A 12,705-nucleotide genomic window follows, 5' to 3' on the forward strand; every position below is an offset into this window, starting at 1 on the left:
GATCATTTGTGTTCCATAAACATTTTAGGATTCTTTGTTCTAGTTCTGCAAAAAATGCCATTGGCATTTTGATAGGAATTAAATCTGTAGATGGCTTTGGATGGTATGGAAATTTTAAAAATATTAATTCTTTCAATTCATGAGCACAATATATCTTTCCATTTATTTGTGCAGTGTTTAATTTTATTTGTATAGTGTTTAATTTTTTTCCTCCAGTGACTTAAAGTTTTCAGATTACAGTCTTTCATCTCTTCAGTTAAATTTATTTCTAGGTATTTTATTCTTTTTGGTACAACTGTAAATTGAGAAATGAGTAATGCTGGCCTTCCAGAATGATCTGAGAAGATTTCCTTTCTCTTCTATTTTTTGGAATACTTTGAGAAGAACAGTTATTAGCTTTTCGTTAAATATTTGATAGAATTCCCCTGTGATGCTATCTGGTCCCATACTTCTGTTTGTTGGGAGTTCTTTGATTTTTAATTCAATTTCATTGCTAGTAATCTTTTTTTTTTCTTCAAATTTTCTACTTCCTCCTGATTTAGTTTTGAAAGATATCATTTCTAGGAATTTATCCACTTAAATGGACATTTCTTAAGGTAATGGTCTGGTAGTTCCCAGAAATGCTTGAAGGCATTTCCTAGGGTGAGTGATAGGAAGGTTTGATTTTAGAAATAATAAAAACAAAATGCTGGGTTAAGCAAAGTTAACCAGATTCTCTCAGAGTCTTAATGTACTAATATGTTTTATTAATATCTGAAGCAGACAGTCAAAATTATTTCTTAAAATCACTGTTCGGTGGAACCCATTTTTTCTGTATAGCTTCTCAAGAAACCATTGCACATCAGAACATACTTTGGGTAGTGTTGCTTCAGTGAATTCCCAGAGTAGGGTTAATGTTCCATCTTGTCTGCTTAACTCTTCCAAAATTCCTTCTCCTTCAAATGGCTGTCAAGAACTTTAATTGTGGGAGTTCTCAGTTCACATTGTTATAAGCATGATTTTATTATTTAAAATGAGATGGGATTAAAAATAAGATCTTTGTAATGAGACATTTTAATTTTCACCATTTATATATAAACACAAGTTAATAAAACACATCACAAAACAGTAAAATTTTATAGTTAATATTTATAGGTGCATAGTTTCATGCTCACATATTTTTAAGTATTGTATATATTAACAAATTTCACAATACATCATTATTTTTAGACAGAATCATTAAAAGACACCTAGAAATCTTATAATATATGACAATAAATCACAACTTCTCAAGAACAGCAACAAAAAAATAGTGAAGATTTAGAAATAAGTGGTAGTCACTTAGGTGTTTTAATTTAACTTTTAGATTTGAAGCCACAATATCCACACAGCACACAAAGACCCTGCTACCATATATTCACTTCAGTGAGAGGGAAGCACTGAAATGCTGAGTAAGGGCAGGTACAGATAATTTCAATCACTGCTGATGGAAGAGTTTAAAATACACTGTAAAAACTTTGAGAAAAATATCATGACTGGGCACGTTGGAACTGAGTACTTGTACAGGATGGAACATCTCTCAGTAGATCTCAAGAAACTGCGAATAAAAGTATTTCTTATGCTTCGGGTTCATAGTCTTGATACCCTTCCTAATATGAAGAAAACCAAAAAGAAAACATGCAGTGTTAATATTAGTCATCAGGAATCAAGGATTTAGGGTGAATGAGATAGGACATGGATCACCACCTTGAATAAAGGTTCTGCAACTATTCAGTTATACACAATATGATCTTACTCTGTAACAGTTTTGTCTTCCTGTCAAATATAAAAGTGAATTTTGCTGTTCAGAGTTAGGGTATCCAGATGCTATTTAACAATCATATGGTCTTTTTTTTTTTAATGCTTATTTTTGAGAGAGACACAGACAAAGTGTGAGGGGGGGAAGGCAGAGCGAGAAGGAATCCGAAGCAGGCTCTAGGCTCTCTGAGCTGTCAGCACAAAGCCCGATGCAGGGCTCAAACCCGCAACCTGTGGGATCATGACCTGAGCCAAAGTCAGATGCTCAGCCAACTGAGCCACCCAGGCACCCCAATAATCATATGTTCTAATCGTATAGAACAAGTTAGGTGGTCTGTCTTGCTCCCAGTTTCCTCAACTGTAAATTATGAGAGCCAAATCAAGTGGCCTAAAATCCTCTTCCAGGGCTAAAAATGTTCTAATTCTTAAAGGGAGACAAAGACATTAAGGCAAGTGATGTTTTGAAAATCTTTTCTTCATCCTTGGCTTCAGTTATTACTTCTATTCTAAATCCCCCTCTCCCCAAACAATATGTAGATAACATCCACAATAAAAATATTAAAGGCCTTAAATAAAGTGCTCAGAATAGTCCTCCTAAAGAATAACTTGAATCAAGATCCTGCTTTAAAACAAATAAATGTACCTTCAATAATTCAAGTTGCTTTCTGAATACAGTACATACTTAAATGCGAAGGTTCTTCTAGTATTCTACAATTTGTCGTTGACTCATCTCTGCAGTCTTAATCTGTCACAATTCTCTCTGTTCCCTAAACTGAAATCCTGTTTAATTATTCACTGTTCCTCAAACATATCCTTATGCATGCTCAGACATGCCTTGCTTCCAATATTACCTGTTCTAGAATATCTTCCTTTCATTTTGGCCATCATTATCTCCCATCCCCTACCACACCAATCAACACCAACTCTTGTATAAAACTCCCGATGACTCTAAACAGATTCTGTAAAATATTATACTTTTTTGTGTATCTTGCATATTTTGCCTCTGTGATGCCTGATATATAGAAGACAGTCAATGTCTGTTAAAGGAATCATCATGAATAAATGAAACAGTAAATTTGTATTTGTTTTTATCAAACTTATTAGGATGGACTACTTGTGTCCTGGTACTATCAATTAACCTTCTTGTATTTTCTATAGTGTTTAGCATTGTGCTGAACTTAAAAAGACTCAAAATTATTGGTAAAAATCTAAGCAAAAAAACCAAGTTAATTTCAATTTCTATAAATGGGATTATCAGTATGTCTTTTACAAATGCCAATATCTAACCTAACTACTACTAGTTTTAACTTAATTTTTAATGAATACTACATGTTTTTTGCTTATGATGTCTGGTTTTGGCATCAGTGTAGTATTGCCCTTATGGAATTAATTTGGGAGTATTGCTTCCTCTTTTTTTTTTTCTGGAAGAGAAATTAATTGGTATTAATTATAATTAATACTTATTAATTAAATGTTTGATAGAATTCACCAGTGAAGCTATATGGTCCTGGGATTTGTGTGTGTGTGTGTGTGTGTGTGTGTGTGGGTAGATTTTCTTTTTCCTTTCTAAAAGAAAAATATTTTAATGTTTATTTTTAAAAGAGAAAAAGAGACAGAGCATAAGCAGGGGAGGGGTATGAAGAGAAGGAGACACAGAATCTGAAGCAGGCTCCAGACTCTGAGCTGTCAGCACAGTGCCTGACATGGGGCTTGAACCCACAAACATGACATGAGATCATGACTTGAGCCAAATTCAGTCGTTCAACTGACTGAGCCACCAGGTGCCCCTGTGAGTAGATTTTCTTAACAATAATTCAGTCTCTTTACTTTGTTATAGGTCTATTCAGATTTTCTATTTCTTCTTGTGTCAGCTTCATTAATATAAAAGTATTTTTCAATTTTCCTTGTGATACATTTTCTATTAAAAAAAAACATATTTCCAAATTAACATAGGTAAATTAGCTGTTTAAAATGCTAAATTGAAATACGTCAATGTTGCAAACCATGCATTTCTCATATTTTTACTCTATAATTTTTGTGGGCAACTTTTATTTTACTATGAAAATATCTTTCTGGAAATGTATGGCAATAATAATTACTTTCCTTAGGCATTCAGTTGATTTATACAATGTTCCATCTGGGGATTTATTTTAGAAAGTAAGTTTTTGAAGGGAGTTAAGATGGCAGAAGCTTGTCTTATCCTTTGAACACAGCTAGATAATTATCAAATCATTCATAACACCCAAGAAATCAATCAGAGGTGTGAGAGAACAAAAATGGCAAGTCTACAAGTAAAAAAGCAACCACCTTCCAGAAGGTGGGAGATGCAAGGTGTTGACTTGGGGGAGACAAAGCTGTGAGTATGGCAGCTGGGAGGAAACCTGCTTATGGAGGGTACTGCAAAGTATTATAGCAGTGGGGTACAAAATCTGAACTTTTAGAAGTCCCTCACAGTGGGGCATGTGCATGGCTTAAAGGTGCTTGCATGGCCAATTGGGGCAGAATCCAAGGAGTGGCAGTGTGGTCTGAGAATCCCATGGATCCCATGGTCTGAGGATCCCATGGGTCTGAGAGGCACCAATATGTTGAGCTGTGTCCAGGCATAGGAGCTGGGACTTGGGCTGAGGGCATCAAGCAGGGGTGCCAGCTTTCTGCTCTTTGACATAAACTCTGAACTGCCATGGGGTCTTGTGACTGCTTTCCTAGCATGGGCTTGCAAAAAATGCAGCAAGACCCTCCCCCAGAGGAACAGAGCAGGTGTCGTGGGAGTCTTTACAATTTGGAGTTTTGAAACTCAGTTATGTGCCTGAGATAAAAAAGTTCGAACACAGCAGAGTGAACACAGGGTTCTGACAGAAACTGGGAACACAAGAAGAGTGATTGAATACTCTTCTGTGAGGGCTCCCTGAAGAGTGGGGGACTGATCTTTCAGTTCCAAGGCTAGAGAGTAGGATGTTGCTATATTCATCCCACCCATCAGCTCTGAAAGCCTTCAGGGAGAAAACAAGCACCACCTAGTGGAGGCTGGAGCCCTATCCTTCTGCCTCTTGGAGGCACATTTCTAGGAAAACAAGTCAGCCTGAGAATCAGTACAACAGGCCTCTCCCCCAGAAGAGCAGCATGGACTCTCTTGCACCAAGTCTACTAATCATAGAGTGCACCAAAGCTTCAGCTCTAGGGGAAATAGGATCTAGTTTCCTCTTTATTTTGATTCTTTATTTTTTAATTATTATTTTTTCATTTACTTTCTTATTTTTAATTCCTTTTTTATTTTTATTTTCACATATATTACATATATATATATATATATATATATATATATATATATATATATTTTATTTTTGGATCTAGATTCCTTTAATAAGCAGACAAAAATAAGCCCAGGATCTAGGTTTGTTGTTTTTTTGTTTGTTTCTGGGGAATGTTTTGTTTCTGTTTTTGTTTTTATTTCTCTCTTCTTTTCTGGACAAAAGGATGAGACAGAGAAATTCACCCCAAAAGAAAGAACAGGATTTAGAACTCATGGCCTATTGATTTAATCAATACAGATATAAGTAAGATGTCTGAGCTAGAATTTAAAACGATGATAAAGATATTACCTGGGCTTGAAAAAGCATAGAAGATACCAGAGAATCCCTTTCTGCAGAGATAAAAGAACTAAAATCTAGTCAGACTGAAATTAAAATACTATAATCAAGATGTAAACCCAAATTGATGCCATGACAGCAAGGACAGATGAGGCAGAGGTATAAATTAGTGATATAGAAAATAAAATTATGGAAAATAATGAAGCTAAAAAGAAGAGGGAAACAAATGTCATGAATCATGAAGGCAGACTTAGGGAACTCAGTGACTTGTTAAAATGTAGTAACATTTGTATGAGAGGAGTCCCAGAAGTTGAAGAGAGAGAAAAAGGGGTAGAATGTCTATTCAAACAAATTATAGCTGAAAACTTTCCTAATTTGGGGAAAGACACAGATATCAAAATCCAAGAAGCACAGAGAACTCCATTAAACTTAACAAAAGCTACCATTGACAAGGTATATCATAGTCAAATTCACAAAATACACAAAGAAAGAATCCTGAAAGCAGCAAGGGAATAAAAGGCCTTAACGTTCAAGGGAAGACAGATCAGTTTCTCAGCAGATCTGTCCACTGAAACTTGGCAGGCCAGAAAGGAGTGGCAGGATATATTCAACTTGCTGAGTGGCAAAAATATGCAACCACGAAGTCTTTATCCAGGAAGGCTGTCATTCAGAATAAGAAAAGAGATAAAGAGTTTCCCAGACAAACAAAAACTAAAGGAGTTCATGCCCACTAAACAAGCCCTGCAAGAAATTTTAAGGGGGACTCTCTGAGTGAAGAAAAAAAAAAAAAAAAAGACAAAACAAAGACTATAAAGGACCAGAGAGCATTACCAGAAACACAAACTCTACAGGTAACACAATGGCACTAAATTCATATCTTTCAATAATCACTCTGAATGTAAATGGACTAAATATCCCAGCCAAAAGATATATGGTAGCAGAATGGATTAAAAAAACAAGATCCATCTATTTGCTGCCTATAAGAAACTCATTTTAGACCTAAGGATACCTGCAGATTGAAAGTGAGGGGATAGAGAACCATCTATCATGCTAATTGAGGTCAAAGGAAAGCTGAAGTAGCCATACTTATATTAGACAAACTAGATTTTAAAACAGAGACTATAATAAGAGATGAAGAGGGTATTATATCATAATTATGGGATCTATCCAACAATAAGATCTAACAGTAAATATTAATACCCCAAACTTGGAAAACCCAAATATATAAATCAATTAACACCATAAAGAAACTCACTGATAATCATAAAATAATAGTAGGGGAGTTTAACACCCCACTTACAACAATGGACAGGTCATTTAAGCAGAAAATCAACAAAGAGACATGGCTTTGAATGATACACAGGACTGGATGGACTTCACAGATATATTCAGAATATTTCATCCTAAAGCAGCAGAATACACATTCTTTTTGAGTGCACATGGGACATTCTCCAGAATAGATTGCATACTGGTCATGAATCAGCCCTCAACAAGTACAAAAAGATCAAAATTAAAGCATGCATATTTTCATATCACAGTGCTAAGAAACTTGAAGTCAACCACAAAAAAAAAAAAAAATTGGAAAGCACTCAAGTACACAGAGGTTAAAGAACATCCTATTGAAGAATGAATGGGTTAATCAGGAAATTAAAGAAGAAATTTTTAAAAAATACATGGAAGCAAATGAAAATGAAAACACAACAGTCCAAAACCTTTGTGATGCAGCAAAGACAGTCGTAAGAGGAAAGTATATTGCAATTCAGGTCTATCTCAAGAAGCAAGAAAGGTCTCAAATACACAATCTAATCTTATAACTAAAGGAGCTAGAAGAGGAAAGGCAAATAAAGCCCAGCCAGCAGAGGAAGGCAAATAATAGAGACTACAGCAGAAATAAATGATATAGAAACAAACAAACAAAAAGAACAGATCAATGAAACTAAGAGCTGATTCTTTGAAAGAATTGACAAAATTGATAACCCCCTATACAGACTTATCAAAAAGAAAAGAGAAAGGACCTAAATAGATAAAACCATGAATGAAAGGGGAGAGATCACAACCATTACCACAGAAATACAAATAATTATAAGAGAATACTATGAAAAATTATATGCCAACAATCTGGGCAATCTGGAAGAAATAGACAAATTCCTAGAAATTCACAAACTACCAAAATTGAAACAGGAAGAAATTGAAAATTTGAAGAGACTCATAACCAGCAAAGAAATTGATCAATAGTAAAAAAAAAAAAAAAAAAAAAAAAAAAAAAAATCTCCCAACACAAGAGTTCTGGCTCAAGTGGTTTCCCAGGGGAATTCTATCCAACATTTAAAAAAGAGTTAATACCAATTCTCCTCAAACTGTTCCAAAAAATAAAAATGGATGGAAAGCTTCCAAACTCATTCTATGAAGCCAGTATCACCTTGATTCCAAAACCAGATAAAGACCCCACTAAAAAGGAGAATTACAGGCCAATATCCCAGATGAACATGGATGCAAAAATTCTTAATAAAAGTACTAGCAAAATCAAATTCATCAGTGCATTAAAAGAATTATTCACCATGATCAATTAAAATTTATTCCCAGACTACAGGGCTGTTAAATATTCACAAATCAATCAACGTGATACACCACATTAATAAAATAAAAGATAAGAACCATATGACCCTGTCAATAGATGCAGAAAAAACATTTGACAAAATTCAGCATCATTCTTGGTAAAAACCTTCAATAAAGTAGGGATAGATGGAACACACCTCAACATCATAAAGGCCATATATGAAAGACCTACACCTAATATCCTCAATAGGGAAAAACTGAGAGCCTCTCCCTTACTGTAAGAACCAAGACAAGGATGTCCACTCTCACCATTACTATCTAACATAGCACTGGAAGTCTTAGCCTCAGCAATTAGACAAAATAAAGAAAGAAAAGAAAGAAAGGCATCCAAATCAGCAAGGAAGAAGTAAAACTTTCATTATTTGCAGACAACATGATACTCTATGTGGAAAATTCAAAAGACTGCACAAAAGTTTGCTAGAAGTAAGAGATGAATTCAGCAAAGTTTCAGGATATACAATCAACATGCAGAAATTGGTTGCATTTCTATACACTAATAACAAAGCAGCAGAAAAAGAAATCAAGGAATTGATCCCATTTGCAATGCATGAAAAACAATATGATACCTAGGAATAAATGTAACTAAAGAGGTGAAAGATTTGTACTCTGAAAACTATAGAACACTTATAAAAGAAACTGCAGGGGAGACAAAGAAATGGAAAAGAATTCCATGCTCATTGATTAGAAGAACAAGCATATTTAAAATGTCTATGCTACCTTAAGCAATCTACACATTTAATGCAATCCCTATCAAAATATACACTTTTCATAGAACTAAAACTAACAGTCATAAAATTTGTATGGAACCACAAAAGATCTCGAATAGCCAAAGCAATCCTGAAAAAGAAAAATGAAACTGGAGGCAACCCAATTCTGGATGTCAAGCTATATAAAAAGCTGTAGTCATCAAGAGAGTATGCTACTGGCACAAGAACAGACACATGGATCAGTGGAACAAAACAGAAAAACACAGAAATGAACCCATAACTATATGGTCAACTAATCTTCAACAAAACAAGGAAAAGTATCTAATGGAAAAAAAGACAGTCTCTTCAACAAATGGATTTGGAAAAACTGGACAGCGAAATGCCGAAGAATGAAACTGGACCACTTTCTTACACCATACGCAAAAATAAATTCAAAATGGATGAAAGATCTAAATGTGAGACAGGAAACCATCAAAATCTTAAGAACAGAGGCAGCAATTATTTTTTTTTAACGTTTATTCATTCTTGAGAGACAGGCAGAGACAGAGTGCAAGTGGGGTATGGGCAGAGAGACAGAGAGGGGAGACACAGAATCTGAAGCAGGCTCCAGGCTCCAAGCTCTCAGCACAGAGCCCAATGCTGGGCTGGAACTCACAAACCATGAGATCATGACCTGAGGCAAAGTCCTATGCTTAACAGAGTGAGCCACCCAGGTGCCCTGAGGCAGCAATCTTTTTGACCTCAACCAGAATCACTTCTTAGTAAGAAGACATGTTGTTGAAAACAAGGGAAACAAAAGCAAAAATGAACTATTGGGACTTCATCAAGATAAAAAGCTTCTACACAGTGAAGGAAACAATCAACAAAACTAAAACTCAGCCTATAGAATGGGAAAAGATATTTACAAATGACATATCAGATAAAGGATTAGTATGCAAAATCTATAAAGAACTTATCAAACTCAATACCCAAAAAACAAATAACCTAGTTAAGAAAATGGGCAGAAGACATGAATAGACACTTTTTCAAAGAAGACATCCAGATGGCTAACAGGTACATGAAAAGATGCTCAACATCATGCATCATCAGGGAAATACAAATCAAAACCCCAATGAGATACCACCTCACACCTGTCAGAATGGTTAAAATTAACAACACAAGAAACAACAGGTGTTGGCAAGGATGTGGAGAAAGAGCAATCCTCTTGCACTGTTGTTAGGAATGCAAACTGATGCAGCCACTCTGGAGAAAAATATGGGGTTCCTCAAAAAAACTAAAATAGACCTACTCTAGGATCCATTGATAGCACTATTAGATATTTACCCAAAGGATACAAAACTACAGATTCAATGAGATACATGCACCCCAATGTTTACAGCAGCATTATCAATGATAGCCAAACTATGGATAGTGCTCAAATGTCCATTGACTGATGAATGGATAAAGAAGATTTGGTATATATACACAATGGAATATTAGCCATCAAAAAAATAAAATCCTGCCACTTGCAACTACATGGAGTTAGAATGTATTGTGATAAGCAAAATAAGTCAATCAGAGAAAGACAAATACCATATGATTTCACTCATATGTGGCAATTAAGATACAAAACAGATGAACTTCTAGAAAGAGGAGGACAAAAAAGAAAAGAGAGGGGAACAAACCACAAGAGACTCTTAATGATAGAGAACTGAGGGTTGATGAAGTGGAGATGTGGAGATGGGCTAGATAGGTGACGGGTATCAAGGAGGGCATTTGTTGTGATGAGCACTGGGTGTCGCATATAAGTGATGAATCACTGAATTCTATGCCTGAAACCAATATTGCACTGTATGTCAACTAACTAAAATTTAAATTAAAAAACACCATATTTAATAAAATAATTTTCCAATGCAGTGTTCACCAAACACTTTCTGTAGAGGTTAAGCAAATACAAATATTAGTTTGTGTGGACAACATAGTGTCTCTGTAGCTTTTTCTTTTTTTTTTTAAACAATACTTTACAAATGTAAAAACCATTTCTAGTTTTCAAGTTGTCTTCACAAAACATTCTGGATTTGGCCAACTTATCCCTCTAGAGAGTAAATAGTTTTCAGTAAAAACAAATGTAACGAAAATCTGGGAGGGACAGACTTTTGATACTGCTTATTAGAAAGACCCAACTTGAACTCCTGAAGTTTACTTTCAGAGTTGTATGTATATAAAGTTTTACCTCAGAAGGCATTTCGTATGCCTCATTGTCAGGATCAACAGGCATATCTTCCAGAATTCCTTCCTGTGGGCCTCCTTCTTCATTCTAAATGGGAAGCACAAGGGAATATGATGAGGTACCATTTTTTACTTTTTAAAAATTAAGCACACTTTGAAAATATCTTATATACCAAATGGTAAGAATGTTGTAAAAATGGCACTCCTTAATATTACTGCTGGCATTCTAAACTATGCAGTACCTTTGCAGAAACATTATGGTGGTGTATTATTAACCTAAAAATGTACAGAATTTTTTCCCAAGTAATTCACTACCCAGGAAATAGTCCAAAACTATAGTCCAAATATGTTTTTTTTTTTTACTGGATCAATGACAGCAGTGAAAAAATGATAGTATATTCATGATATAATGTTTAGAAAGATACAAAATTGTATATATTATAGACATCACCAGTGTATAATTCAGATACAAAGCTAAAAAGATAAAGAAAACCCAACAAAATATTAAAAGTACATTTTATCGGGTAGTTATGTTTTTACTTTTTTGTAAGTTAACTTATATAACCATTTGTAATGTGAAAGTATACATATTTTATAATTTATTTTTAAGTGTTGGCAAAGAAATTGTTTTCTGAAGTTTCAAAACTGAAACCATACATACATATATATATATATACACACATACATATATACATACATACACACACACACACACACACACACCAAACACATGATCCTCAAATTTACCACATCTCTCTCTTTAGAAACAAGATGCCATAAAACTCAGCTTGAACTTATGTCTCTACTAGTATCCTTCATTAATACCTTTTGTTGTTTTGCATTGATTCCAGTAAAGTGATTATAAAAAGATAAAGTTCACTGAAAGTTGAAAAAGCAGAGGGGGCAATGGGAGCCTAAAACGGACTTACTCAAAGAGATCAAATAGTCCCTCAGCCAATGTAGGTTATGTTTAAAAATATGTCTTGTGCAAATAATAGTTCGTCCTATCTTTATCAGTGACTGACAGGAAGGCAGAAGGAAAAAAGAAATGGATGCCCACGAGAAAAGGTCAAACTATAGCTCATGCCTACATTAGCAGGGCTGAGGAGTTTATGTATCATCTTCTCCTGCCCTCCCTTTTTATACACCAAAAAGCCCATTTATTTTTTAAATGTGGAATAAAGATATTGTTTCTATAGTGTTTCACCTGTTAGCACAAACCAAGAATACAGGTTCTATTGAATAGTGGTTAGCTATGAGGTCTGTAGCATCACAAGCCTTGAGTTCAAATCTTAGCTTTTCTAGATTCTAGATTCTTTTATTGAAATATAATTAACATATAGTGTTATATTAGTTTCAGGTGTACAACATAATGATTCAACAATTCTATACATTATTCAGTGCTTACTATGACGAGTGTAATCATTTTCATTTTTTTCTGTTTATTTTTCCTCTTTGATCTTGGTAGGCCCATTCATCGTTTAGTAGCATGTTGTTTAGCCTCTGTGTGTTTGTGTTCTTTCCATAATTTTTCTTGTAATTGATTTCTAGTTTCATACCATTATAGTCAGAAAAGATAAATGAAATAATTCCTTTCTTCTTGAATTCATTGAGATGTTTTTTTGTGGTCTAACATGTGATCATAATGGAGAATGGTTCATGAGCACTTGAATGCGTTTTCTTCTGTTTTTAGATAGAATATATTTATATATATCTTGTCTAATCTGTTGCTCAAAATCACTTTTTCCTTGTTGACTATCTTTCTGGATGATCTATCCCCTGATGTAAATGAAATGTTAAAATCCCCTATT

The 12,705-nt window shown here is 34.5% G+C and overlaps 1 protein-coding gene across 3 annotated transcripts in view; it reads right to left on the reverse strand.

The window, feature by feature from the left end:
• Positions 1–1,108: 1,108 nt before the first annotated feature.
• SNCA (synuclein alpha) overlaps positions 1,109–12,705 on the reverse strand; it is a 155,396-nt gene continuing 143,799 nt past the window's right edge. For all 3 annotated transcript variants that reach the window (XM_047091257.1, XM_047091255.1, XM_047091256.1), the window contains exons 5-6: positions 10,899–10,982; positions 1,109–1,628 (exon numbers count right to left, since the gene is read on the reverse strand). In XM_047091257.1, the coding sequence (XP_046947213.1) occupies positions 1,596–1,628; positions 10,899–10,982 (117 nt within the window). In that variant the 3' untranslated portion in view covers positions 1,109–1,595. The remainder of the gene's footprint in view (positions 1,629–10,898; positions 10,983–12,705) is intronic.

Source organism: Lynx rufus, unplaced genomic scaffold (genome assembly GCF_022079265.1).
Source record: "Lynx rufus isolate CCGP_SWC_20201006 ecotype Redwood Valley unplaced genomic scaffold, mLynRuf1.p SCAF_3, whole genome shotgun sequence".
NCBI lineage: Eukaryota > Metazoa > Chordata > Mammalia > Carnivora > Felidae > Lynx > Lynx rufus.